Source organism: Mustela lutreola, chromosome 16 (genome assembly GCF_030435805.1).
Source record: "Mustela lutreola isolate mMusLut2 chromosome 16, mMusLut2.pri, whole genome shotgun sequence".
NCBI classification, from domain to species: Eukaryota; Metazoa; Chordata; class Mammalia; order Carnivora; family Mustelidae; genus Mustela; species Mustela lutreola.
The window spans coordinates 18,933,627-18,946,512 of record NC_081305.1 but is presented as its reverse complement, the minus strand read 5'-3'; the positions used below and the strand labels follow the sequence as shown (position 1 = coordinate 18,946,512).

At 56.0% G+C, this 12,886-nt stretch overlaps 1 protein-coding gene across 2 annotated transcripts in view; it reads left to right on the top strand.

Moving 5' to 3' along the window:
- The window catches only part of BEAN1 (brain expressed associated with NEDD4 1), a 36,436-nt gene extending 31,580 nt beyond the window's left edge, over positions 1 to 4,856 (top strand). For both annotated transcript variants that reach the window (XM_059152994.1, XM_059152993.1), the window contains exons 4-5: positions 1,479 to 1,629; positions 2,595 to 4,856. In XM_059152994.1, coding sequence (XP_059008977.1) covers positions 1,479 to 1,629; positions 2,595 to 2,934 — 491 coding nt within the window. In that variant the 3' untranslated portion in view covers positions 2,935 to 4,856. The remainder of the gene's footprint in view (positions 1 to 1,478; positions 1,630 to 2,594) is intronic.
- Positions 4,857 to 12,886: the final 8,030 nt, after the last annotated feature.

Genomic DNA, 12,886 nt, shown 5'->3' with positions numbered 1-12,886 from the left:
TATAGCATGCATTATTGGGGACCTTTTTCCTAGTAGAGAAGTAATATGTGTTCACCGTGGGAAAACCTTTAAAATACAAAAAATATAAAGAAGAAAATAAGGGTCATGATCCTGTCATCAAGACAGAGCCACTGTTAACGTGTCTGGAATATTTTCTTCCGAGAGCTTTCTCAAGGTCCATAGATAACCCCGGGATTATACCTGCAGATAGAGTTTCACGTCCAGATTTTTCTACTCACTGTTGTATCAGGAGTGGGCAAAAAGAGATGAAGGAAGTGGAGAGAATATTATACAGCTTGTAGAATGGAGAATGGGGACGGATATCCTCAGTGTGTAAGATGGGAATAGACGGTGCTGCTGACCTCAAAGCAGGTCACTAACCCCACCCCAGACAGATAAGCCCCACCCCCTGATGTCGCCTCCTGATCTCTGAAGGGAGGAGCCTGCGGAGACCCCAGTGTGGGTGGGGAGACCTCATGCCTCAGCCATCTTTGCAGCTCCCCTGTCCCCTAGCCTCTACTAGAACTGCCAGAAACAGGGAGGTGGAGCGCTTTATAGAGTGAGGAGCCAGGCTATTGAGCTGCTCTCTGGTCCTACCAGTAATTTGTTGTGTGACCTCTGGCAAGTCGCCGAGCCCCTCTGAACCACACTTGTTGAATGCATGTGCTCTATCAGCACTTCCTAAACAGTGTTACTAGATCCAAGAAAAGAAGAGTCTGTGATCAAATGCTGCCCAAGTACTGTCAAATGCAATTCTCAGCTGCAGGACTTTTCAGAGCCTTTAATGTACTACTATATGGTAAATATACAAACAAAACAGAAGAGAAGACAGTATATGGAGTGGCCAGAATTCATTACAGAAGTGCCTATTCTCCTGGGATAAATAAGGGAATAATGTATAGTTGGGCGCAGGGAGAAGGGAGGCCTGACCCCAGAGACCTCTGTGGCCCTCATTCCCTGACTCCCCAGTTTTCATGTCCCAGTTTCAAAGCTTCCTTTTCACACCACACTCTTATTTCTAACCTCCTTCCTTAGCTCAACTGTTCTTTCCTTCTTCCCAGTCTGTCCCTCTTCTCTTGGCTAATTCCTAGATAAGACCCAGCTTTAGGAGCCCCTCCTCCAGGAAGGCCTCCCTGACTTCCAGGCTGAGTCAGCTCATCCCTGTTCCCATAGAGCCAGTGCTGCATCTATCAAATCTCATGACTCAGTACCAGGCTGTTACCAGGACAGGCTGCTCACCACCCTGGGAGTCCCACCAGGGCAGAACCCACTCCACTTCCTCTCAGAGACCCCATGCCCAGCACAGCAGTGGTGCTTACATTCTGGGGCTATAGCTCTGAGAGAATGACAGGCCGCTGGGGTTGGTGAGGAACCAGATGGTGAGCTGGAGAGCACAGGGTCTCAGTGGCCTCAGCTACACATGTAGGGCCCTCCCTGCTCCCGGTCTAAAGCCCAGGCTGAATGTCTGTCCCCTGCAGTGTCTGATGGGCACACGTACAGTCGCTCGAGCCACCGGATACGCTACAGCTGTAGCCCTGTCGAAGACTGGTCCCCTCCCTTGGACCTGAGTTCTGATGGGGACGTGGATGCCACAGTGCTTCGAGATATGTACCCGGATTCTCCACCAGGGTAAGGAGACAGTTTGGGGGAGGAGGGCAGGAGCCGGAAGGGCACTGGGTATGAATCCCTACCCGCCCCCCCCACCCCGTCCAGAGGAAATAGCAACATCTCCCCCAAACGGTGTAAATGCAGAAAATCTCTGGATGTGGCCATCTCCTGACCAAGCAGGTCCCAATGACACAGGGCATGATTCAAAAGATGTCACTGGAGAAGGAGAAGCTCAGCTCCTTCTGACTCGTGTCAGGGGATGGGCCCCGGCTCTTTCGTATGCATCCCCAAAACCCAAAACCCCATGCACTGGGTCAGGCCTTACTGTGTCCAAACTGCACTCATGACCATCAGGTAGCCCAGTCCCACTGGGGAATTCTTCTCTGGGGGGCCTGTGGGTTCTCCCTGGCACCCTCAGGCAGATGACCCACAGGCTAATAGTTGGAAAAAGAAGAGAGATCAGGACCTCCTTTGCTTTCTTACCAGGAGACCCCTCTGGCCCCACAAACAGCCACAGCCCCATCACCCTGTACCCCATTCCCCTTGGGGGGCTGTAAGTGCCCTACACCTCTGTGTTTCTGAGGAGCCCCAGGGTCTCCTTCTAAGCCTGGAAGGGCCGCTTCCATGACTTGAGGCCCAGGAGAGTCAGACAGGCTGAGGGTACTGCCCCGGACCATGCATTCTCAGTGCCGGCTAGGAAGCCGCTCCATCGGCCGTGGCCACTGTTCTGAGCTATCCAAGACCCGGAGTTCAGTGACTTGCCCAAGCACATTCACACGGAGCCTGGGCTGAGTCAGGACTAGAATTCAGTCTCAGTGGTTCAGCGGTGCCTTTCCTGGGGGAGTTGGAGGGTTTCATTAGAGCCAGCATGACAAACCTCCAGGGCAACCGTCCCTGTCGCCAGGCTCCCAGCCCTCGGGAAAGCCCCCACACTGGCCCCTGAAGCCAGGTTCCACTGAGCCCTGAGGGAGCCTCTTCTCTTGCAGTTATGAGGAATGTATGGGACCAGGAGCCACTCAGCTGTACATCCCCACGGACGCACCACCACCCTACTCGCTGACCGACTCCTACCCAGTGCTGGATGGCATCCTGTATGGGGGCATCATCCACAGCCCGGGCCGATACGAGCAGGCGCAGAGGATCCTGGGCCAGGCTGGCCTCCACACCATCTCCATGGATACCCTGCCCCCTTACGAGGCCGTGTGCGGGCTTGGCCCCCCATCAGGTCTGCTGCCGCTGCCGGGCCCAGAACCGGGGCCCAGGAGCTCCCCAGGCTCACCCACCCCGACCCGGGCCCCGGCTTCTCGTCCAGAAAGGATTCTGTGAGTGACCCAGCCAGCCAGGTCCTGCGGTCCCTCGGGCTGAGCCACAAGGGCGTGCACACACACAGACACACACACAGGCTTACAAGGGCATGCGTACACGCACACACACACAGATGCACACACAGCACTCCCACGTGCACACATACATACACAGTTTGTACACCTACACACACACACACAGATGGACACACAGCACTCCCATGTGCACATACAGATAGTTTGTACAAGTACACACACACACACAGAGCTGTGCACACACTTCTACGTGCACACACAGATAAACGGTTTGTACATACACATACACGCTGACACACATGCACACACACATCCAGATACGCACCACACATGTACAGACATGTGAATACACACAGCCCCCCTCCCACATCCACACAAACCCATCTGCTAAGGTTTCATTAAAAATGAAGCTCTCTTGACCTCCCGTCTCCTCCCCAGCCTGTGGTTATGCCTTTGCAGGCAATGCTGGGAGAAGACAGTTGGAGAGGGACAGGGCCTTGCTCCCCCCTCTCCCTGGCCTGTTTGCCTCTGCCCTCGCCTGGCAGGCTGTGCCCAAACTCTGATTCTGCCTCCAGAAACTGCCTGACCCTCCCAGGTCGGCCGCCTGCCCCCACCCCCACTCCAGGGCAACACGCCCTCCTGGGCAGTGGGACAGGCCTCAGTGAGGTTCAGCCACACACTGGACCCCTCCCTCAATTCCAGGGCAGCCACACTATCACCACCCTGACACTTACGGGGTGAGGGACATGGGCCTGGGGGCCCAGGCACAACCTGGAAGCCCTCACCGCCCCCCCCCGCCCCCTCCCTAACCCAGTGCCCCCGGCCTCATGGCGCTGGCGGCGTTATTTTGGAGGGCCCCCACCCCAAGCGACTGGTGATGAGCAGGGTCCTTGGCCGGCGTGCGACAGTGGTGGTGGTGGGTTACAGCTGTCCCCGTGTCAGTCCAACCACGGCCCAGGGCTGAGGGTCTTCAAAGAAGAGAAGGGTGGCCTGGGCACAGCTCTGAGACAGAGACGTGGCCCCTCACTAAGTGCGTGCCCAGCTGACCACCATGGCCGAGTGTGAGCTGTCTACCCTTCCCCCGGGCGGCAGCTCCTAGTTGGGAATCGTGAGCTGATGCATTCTGCCCCTGCCCTCCAGGGCACTTGCAGAGATGAAATACTGGGGAAGCGGGCCCCCGAAATACTAGCATGCCACCATGAGAGATCAGATCTGGGCCTCACCGCCAGAGGCACCCGGAAGGGATATATGGGTGTGCCTGCTTACAGAGTGGCCCACAACTCCCAGCAATTTCCATCCAAGAAGATGGATGAAGACCCAGCCTGCCAGAGGGAGGCAGCCGAACAGCTTTGCAGAGTGTCCCGCCAGCATTGCCAGCGGCAGGAAGTGGAAAACTCGAGTCCACCCTGCCTCCCCCCCGCCCCCACCCACCCCCGCCCCCCATTTCCATTCTTCTAATGAAGGGCTAAGACATTTCAGTAATCCCTTTCTTGAGAAGTAGGGTGACAAGGATGGCAATCGTGAATTTTACTTTCTGTAGAAATAGGGTTTCTTCCGGTGCAGAACCGAAAGGAATCCGTGCAGAGGTTCTGCGGCATCCTGAAGCACCCAACTCCGCCAGGAAAGGGACCTTGTTTACAAGCAGTTCTGTCCGCCTCTGTGGTGTACTGTTTTCTAGGCAAAAAATATCTGTCTGTTGTACTGTATAGCCTTTAAATGCACTCCAGGGATGGGACTCTTTTAAGAAATGCATCCTGCTTCTGCAACCCTAGAGAGTACTGTGGGAAAAAAGATAAAAATCCCTAAGTACTCACCAATGTTTGAGGGATGGAGCTAAACAGCTTTTCTCGTTCCTGGTTTAAGCGCTAAATAAGCAACAATGTATCTTTTCTGTGTTCAAAATAAATATATCGTATCAATAAAAATATTGCAAAAATAATATTCGGGAGGAGTGCGTGTGGTAAGGGGCTCGGGCCATCGTTCACATGTAAGGAACGTTAAGTAAATAACAGCAAATCGGAAGTACCTTCCTTCTCTCAAGAGGAGAAGCCCTGAAATCTTGTCACTTCCCTGTTGACACGGCTATTGGGGTAGTCAGGGACTTCCACGCTGACTCGCTTCTTTTCTTAACCTCCCTGAAACACAGCTTCATCTCTCTGAGCCGTGGTCAGGGTGTCACCAACACGGGCCATCAAGTTTTGGACTTGACTTCAGGATCCCCGGACACTGAGCTTTCTCCTAGCCCAGCAGTTCATTCTCAGCACCTTGATGGTTTCCACTACCAGGAAGGGGGTAGGAGGATTGGTAATTAGACGGAGATGAGTTGCTTTCTTCCCCTTGCAGAAATTCTTTCCTGGGCTTTGTTCATTAATCCCTTCTCTGGCAGAGGCTGGCTGCCTTCCTCTGTCACCCTTCCCTCCCACTCGAACTCGAGTGGCATCCACCAGCAGAGTCCTAGACCCGACCCGGGAGTACCCTGAAAGTGGGACTCAGTCCCGAAGAAAGGTACAGCATCAGTTCCAGGTCCCAGCCATTCTGCACCCACTCCAAGCCCACACTGCCACCTGCTGGCCGCCTGCTGCCACTGTTCAAAGCCAACAGGTCTGCCTTGGGAAAATAGCACGCACTTCCCTTCTCTCACTTGCAAACCCACCGCCCACCGACATTAGCAGTTGTAGACAAAACCTCTTTGGGTTCTGAACTGGTCTTCCACCCTGGTGATATTTCGTGAGGCTTAGCCAGTCAAGCATTCTACTCTCAGGAATCCCGCCTGCCCCCCAGCCTCTCTGGGCACAGCCTGAGGCCTAAGCACCCCTCCCTGTATGCAAACTAATCATGCCTCTGACCTCAACACCAGTGTGTGTGGCTCAGGGGCCACCTCTGTACTCTGGGGCCCTCTTGTCCAGAATGAATGTGGCAGCCCTCATGGCGATGGTATCCAGCCTATCCAGCCACTCCTGCCCGAACTACACCAATACTCAGTTCCAACGACACACAGGATCCCCCACCAGCCCAGGAGACTGCGGGGCTTGGCGTTTCCCGCCTCCCCTACCCATGACACACCCTGTGTCTACACATGGCGCCACATGCAAGGTCCAAGCACACTCCTATAAGGAGACTGGCCTCTCTCTGCCACAGCCTAAGGGGTGGGGCCGAGGAGCACACCCCAGGCAGTGGGGCTCATCAGGGGCCCAGTGAGAGGGGGAGGTGACAATTCTCAGGATGGTGGGAACAGGACGGGGCAGGACCTGATCCTGGGACAGGAGGAGGGCACCAGGGGTTGATGAGGGAGGTGACCCAGGAGCACCCAGATGGAGAGGGCAGCGAAACAAGGAAGGAAAGGAAGCCAGTTCAGGACGTTGTGGTCACACAGTCCCCCTCCAAGGAGGCAGTGGAGAGCACACCTCAAAGTTAGCCACCAGACAGGAAAGGCAACAGCACTCACAGTAGCTCACAGACTCTCAAGCACCCTGATGGTTTCCACTACCAGGAAGGGGGTAGGAGGATTGGTAATTAAGACGGAGATGAGTTGCTTTCTCCTTGTCCCTGGTGCAGCCATGCGGGCTTCTGTGGCCAAAGAAAATCTTCTGATGGGGGAAATGCCACGGCTAGCAGGTAAAGTTATCCCTACGGTCAGCAGGCTCTGCCACTGGGCCAGTATGCACAGGCACGGTGCACCCCAAGGTCTCGGACAGGACACCACCAACGCTGGCCACGCATGAGCAGCCCGAATCACCCGAGAGAGGAAGGAGGGTTGATACAAAGTCTGGCCACCCACAGCCGCCCCTCAGAACACGACCTGGCTCGACATAACGAAGCCTGCCCCCTCACATGCACACAGAGGGGGGGTCTCTCACACCAAGTTCCTCGCAACACCCTCGGACACACGCTTATGTGTGCTTCACTCCGCTCACACCGCCCGTGGCTACACACATGCCCGCTTGGGCGGCTTTGGGGCGCACATGCCAGTGCCCCACACTAGGCGTCCACACACTCAGGGGTCCCCCATGCACACTCGGAGGCCACCCACTTCTACTCAGGTGCCACCGCTGGTGTCCACTTGATGACTGACCAGGTCACGGGCGTAAGTGGTAGAACGACAAGCAGCTGCGGCGTCTGAGAGAGCGAATCTTTGGTCGCGGGCTCTGCTCTGCTTGACCTCACACTGAACCTCCCCAGTCAGGTGAACTCTCTCAGTCAGAGCTAATTACCTGGTCAGGCCTGGTATGTCAGGGCTGGGGGCTGGGCACGCCTTTGCCCCCCAGGGTCGCAGTCTCCCTGTGCCTGCTAGGCATCTCTCCCGGGAATCCCGAGGCTCCAGGTCCCCAGCCCCTGTTGTCACAGCCCCAGCCTTACCACACTAACTCCTCCCCGGCCTGACGCCTGAGGTCCTGGGGCTGGCCAGCATTCTGCTCCATAGCTGGGAGCTGCCTGCTCCATGACCCACCACAAAACCACACCACCTGGATTACAGGGAGAGGAGAGGCAACTTTTGAAAGGGGAACCCGCTATCCTCTGGCAGGTTCTGAGACCCATTACCTATCTCCATGACTCAACTGCAAGAGACAGAAACCCAGCTTGAACCCTCTTAAGGATATTTATTGACTCACGTAACTAAATTGTCCAAGTGATAAATCTGGCTTCAGGCTTGGCTGCATCCAGGAGGTCCAAGAATATGGGTAGGTGTATTGCCTCTCTTGGCTCTGCTGCCCACCATGTCACCTTCATTCTCCCATAGGAGCAATGGCTGTGGATGTCCCAAGTCTGTGTTGGCTGGCTAAAGGCCCAACCTCAGGACCTATCTCACTGCTGGGCTCTGACATCTCGTCCTCTTGCCTGCCCTTCCCTTCCTGGCCTGTCCCTGTGTATTTGAGCCATCCCTGCCAGACTCGAATGATTCTCCTCTGAGTGGTGAACCCCAGGGATCGGGGGGCCTTATGGAGTGGACAACTGACAAGAGCAGTCTGTTCAATTACAATGAAAACAAATTCCTCTGTGTGTGTAACGGCCTGGAGGAGGGTAAGTGCAGACTTGCAGACTTGGGAGCCCCTGACCAGGCAGCACCCACCCCTGTAGACTCTGTGGGTCCTGAGTGTCCCTGAGCTCCTAGGCTTTGCAGGGGACTTGGGAGCCTTTGGGCAGCAGGGATAGCTGTGAGGGAAGGCTAGGTGCTGGGACCCAGACGCTTGGCTGTCGCGACTTCTGTCATCAGTTCACTGTGACTTTGAGCCAGGTCCTTTCCTTCTCTGGACCTCGGGACCCCCAACCTCCCCGACCCCACCACAGCTCCCGCATATCTCCTGTGCCCCCCTCACTCCCCGTCTCCTGCATTGTCACCAAAGTTAGTCAGCCCGGCAGGCAGAGAAAGGTTCTCACTAAGCCAGTCACTCACCAGAGGGCCCAGACAACACCACCGAATCCGACAGCTGACGGGGCCGCAGAGGTCTGGTGGGAAGGAGGCTGGTCCTGGAGAAGCCGAGCTGACCCAGGCACCAGAGGACAGAGTGGGAATTCCCGGCCCCCGGCCCAGCCTTCCCCACCACGCTCTCGGCCCACCCTAGAGACACAATTCACAGGCACAATGGGCTTCCCCAGAGCTGGGGAACAAGATGTCCAGAATGAGTGAAGTGGTTATATCAATATATAAGTAACTAAAAGCAACAGAAGAATTACACGGGATGGGGGGGTGGCAGTGGATATTAAATTGTTTGTACCAAATTGTTAAACTTTGGCTATTAATGGGGGAAAAAAGGGGTGCCGGGGTGGCTCAGTCCGTTAAGCATCTGCCTTCCACTCAAGGTCATGATCTCAGGGTCCTGAACCAAGCCCAAATTAGGTTCCTTGCTCAGCAGGGAGCCTGCTTCTCTCCTTCCCTCTGCCTGCCGCTCCCCCTGCTTGTGTGCTCTCTCTTTCCGTGTGTGTGTCTCTCTCTGTCAAATAAATACATAAAGTTTTTTTTTTTTTTTTAATAGGAAAAAAAATACAAGCCACTCCAGCCCACTCCTTAGGCAGCAAATCCGCCTGGGGCCAAGGAGAGAAACAGAGACGAAGAGACAATGAGAATGAAGGCCCTTCTGTGTTAGACACACACACCACCACCACCACCACCACCACCACTACCACCTTTCCTTGGCCTGGCGATGGCCTCTTCCATAGAGCTCAGTGGCCTGGAACTCTACATATCCCCCTCATCCAAATCCACCATTCCCCCTTCTCTGCCCTTATAAATCTTTGGCATCAAGGGAAAAGCATGGCTTTGGGTCTCATACCTCTGGCATGGTGAGCTGCGTAACAGCCTCCGAAGATGTGCAGGCCCCAATTCCCGCAAGCCGAGACTGTTAGCTTCCGTGGCGAAGGCACTCAGAGGAGGCAACGAGCCTGGGTTATCCAGATAGACCCAAGAGGACCCAGGGGTCATCCTCAGGGGAAGGCCTCAGGGTCAGCGTAAGAGAAGACACGCCAAATTGAAGGGGCAGAAGAGGAAAATGAGAGACTGACACCTGCTACCCTCCAGGACTGGCTCGGGAGGAGAGGTGCTGCTCCCTGGCAACCCATTATCAAGGAGTCCTCCAATGAGAAAGTGACTTCCCAAGCACGGGAATAGAATTCCCCTTGGGCCACGGGGCTCAAGAGAGGTTGCAAGAGGCAGGGGAGCTAGAGGCAAGGATCCGAGAGCCCCCAGATGTGACGAGGCCAGGTCTGAGGCAGCTACAAGGCCAAGCACCAGGCAGATGCCCTTCCTGGTGACGGGAGGGCCCGGAGGCCAGCCTGGTGTCACAGAAAGCTGATGAGAAAGACTCCTGGGCTGAGTTCCTACAGGTCACACCACCCTCTCCTTGGGGCTCTCCAAACTGTGAGCCACCCCAGGGCTGGGGCTTTGTCTTGTTGGCTTCTGAAGCCCCCAAGACAGCATGGATGGGGACACAGGCTGGCTTCCCAGGGACAGCTCTTCCCCCAAGCATCACGGGAGGACATGAAAGGGGACCCAGCGTCTGAGAAGTCAGGATAGAGTGCACGTGCTGCCCCTTCCCAGAAACACACCCCGACACCTGCTCCAGGAGAAGTCCTAGAGCCAAGGAGTGAGGGGACCCTTCAGTAGCCCAGCAGAATTTATTTGGCCACAGGAAACTCTTACTCACATAAGACTGATTATGAACCCCCAGTAAGGGCTCCGTGTGGAGCACCCTTTGAGAAATGCTGACCCACACGGAAGGAGTGAGTCATTAAGTGGCTGAATGAGTGAATCATGACTTAATTAAGTATTGGGTGATTGAATGGAAGGAAGGAAGGAAGGAAGGAAGAAAGGGAGGAAGCCCAACTCTGAAAACTGTCCCTCACCCATATCTCCCCAAATTTACCTTGCCCCATCATGTGGGAAGGGGCTCAGACAGTGGGGTGAATCCAGATCCTAACCGTGCTGCCCTAATTTATACCTGGGTCTGTATTAAAAGAGAAAATCTCCTCTGTTGTCATTTTTTTTTAAAGGTTTATTTATTTATTTGACAGACAGAGATCACAAGAAGGCAGAGAGAGAGAGAGAGGGAAAGCAGGCTCCCAGCTCAGCAGAAAGCCCGATGCGGGGCTCGATCCCGGGACCCTGAGGTTATGACCTGAGCCAAAGACAGAGGCTTAACCCACTGAGCCACCCAGGCGCCCCATCTCTGTTGTCATTTTAATCTACTTCCTCCTGAGGGAACACTGGGATCTGGTGAGATTATAGCACGATCCCCACCCCTCCGGGGCCATAGGGCAGAATTCGAATCTCGAGTCTGAGTATAAACCAGTGAGTTATAAAATAAAAATGAAAACGGACGGCAGAAGGCTGGGAAGGAGAGAGATGGTCAAGGGTCGAGAGTACACGGATAGCTGTTGGGCTCTGTTACCCCAAAAGCAGTCTTTGGGCAGCAATGGCAGGAAGCACAGGGGGAGTATGGGAGTAGGGAACGAAGACAAGGGAGGGACGTGAACCCGCAAAGCGTGCCGTCGTGAGCAGGTTACTGCTGTGGGCCACCGCTGGAGCAAGGGTGAACACACCTCGGAACTGTCCCACCGAATGCAAGAAGCTAGGGCGTCTGTGCGCCCACCCTGCTTGGCTGGCCGAGGGCTGGGCCTGGGTGTTAACACCCCGGCCCTCGCCGTTTGTTCCGCATGCCAGCAGAGCACACTCCTGTATCCAGAGAACATTCTCAAGCAGGAGCGTAAGGACCTTAGCCAGGCACATCCAAAGTGGGCTGAAGGCTACAGGCTGGCACGGGTGCGGACGGATGTGGGTGCTGCTGTATCTGACTTCCCATTTGGGGACGGGCGAGGACGGAGCCGGAGCTTGGCACTGCTCCAGGGTGGCGGTGGGGGGGTGGGGGGGGTGGGGGGGAGATGGCCCAGCCCCAGCCACTCTCAGGTCGGAGCCCCCCAGAGTGACAAGCAATGGTGGGCCGGGCCGTGTGCAGCTTTCTCTTTTGCTAGCACACTTCCTCCTCGGCTTCCTGTCTGAGCGTTGGGGCGGGCCAAAGGCAGACCAGCCTGGGCCTGGCCTGGGGAGGCCCACGGCTTCCCTCGGCACCCAGGCCCTTGGAGCCACCATGAGCCAGCCTCGATCCCCGGGCCTAGAGGAGGCTGCCCTGGAGTCCCTCCTGGGTGACCTCGTCAGCTACTACCAAGAGGAGGCAGAGGCAGGCCGGCTGCGGGTCTGCAGGGACGCCGCCCTCACCAACAGGGCCCAGCGGCTCTTGGCCACGGGAGCCCCCTCTCGGTTCTATCTGCCTGAGCTTCTGGTCCCTGGTCCGGGGACCACTCACTCCCAGGGGGCGCCCAGCCCTGCCCGGCATGTCTGCCATGACCTGGTACAGGCACTAGAGTTTCTGGAGCTCATATCTGTCAACCTACTTCTGTTTCCCTGGAGGAAGGAAATCAGGTCCTTGAAGGTAGGCACCACCACGCCTCTGAGCAAAGGGGTCTCGGGTAGGGGCCAGAGCTCTGCATCTGAGGGGGACAGCATATCCATCCTGCCCACTGACTCTGGTCCCATTTTACAGGTGGAGAAACTGAGAGCAGAAGAGGTTAATGCAACTTATCCGTAGTCACCAGCTAATAAGTAGCCTAGATAGGTCTTAAACTCAGGCAGCACAAGCCTCCAGCTGCTAGATCATAGGCCTCTCCAAAGAGGAGGAACCGAGGAACTCATAATCAACAAGGGGAGGAATCTGGCTCTGGAAACTATAATCTGTTCATGTTCCAGGCCAGGACTGCTGGGTTGGGAGCCAGGATATTGGAGCCTCACCCCAGTTCAGTTACTTTCTTGCTGTGTTTAACTTGAGCCCAGGTCCTGTTCAGTCTCTAGGCCTCAGTGTGCCCTTCTGTAAAATGGGACAGAGGATAACATGATCATGGACCAGATTTCCATTCTGGCCAAATGCTCCAGACCCCTGCTTCTCAGGGAGCCTCCAGTGCCCCCGGGCATCAGCCCTCAGTCCTGCCTGGCCACAAACGGCCACTCACAGCCACTCTGCTGCATTGTGTCCCATCTCTAATGAATACCCCTGTTGGTTCCAGACATACACTGGGAACTTCGCCTACCGGGTGCAGCCTGTGCTTTCCAAACACACGCTGCACACCCTTCTGGGCAGGCTGGGCTACGCGGCCACCTCTGAGGCAGAGTTTTCGCTAGTCCGGGCCACCGGCAAGGAGGACGCCAAGCAGATGGTGTTTGAGATCTTCCTGGCGAGAGCTGCATGTGAAGCCATTCTGGAAACCTCGAGCAGGCAGGTCCTGGGACTGAGAAGAGAGGAATCAGCCAGGCCCTACTCCAGGCACAGCTCCAGGAGAAGGCTGGTGAAGGCCCACAACTGCCCCAAAGGGAGCCGGCCAGGCCTGGGGCCCCCCGAAGGGCTGGGGTCTGAGAGGGCCCTGGCTGAGGGCCCTGACCATCGGAGCACTGTGCC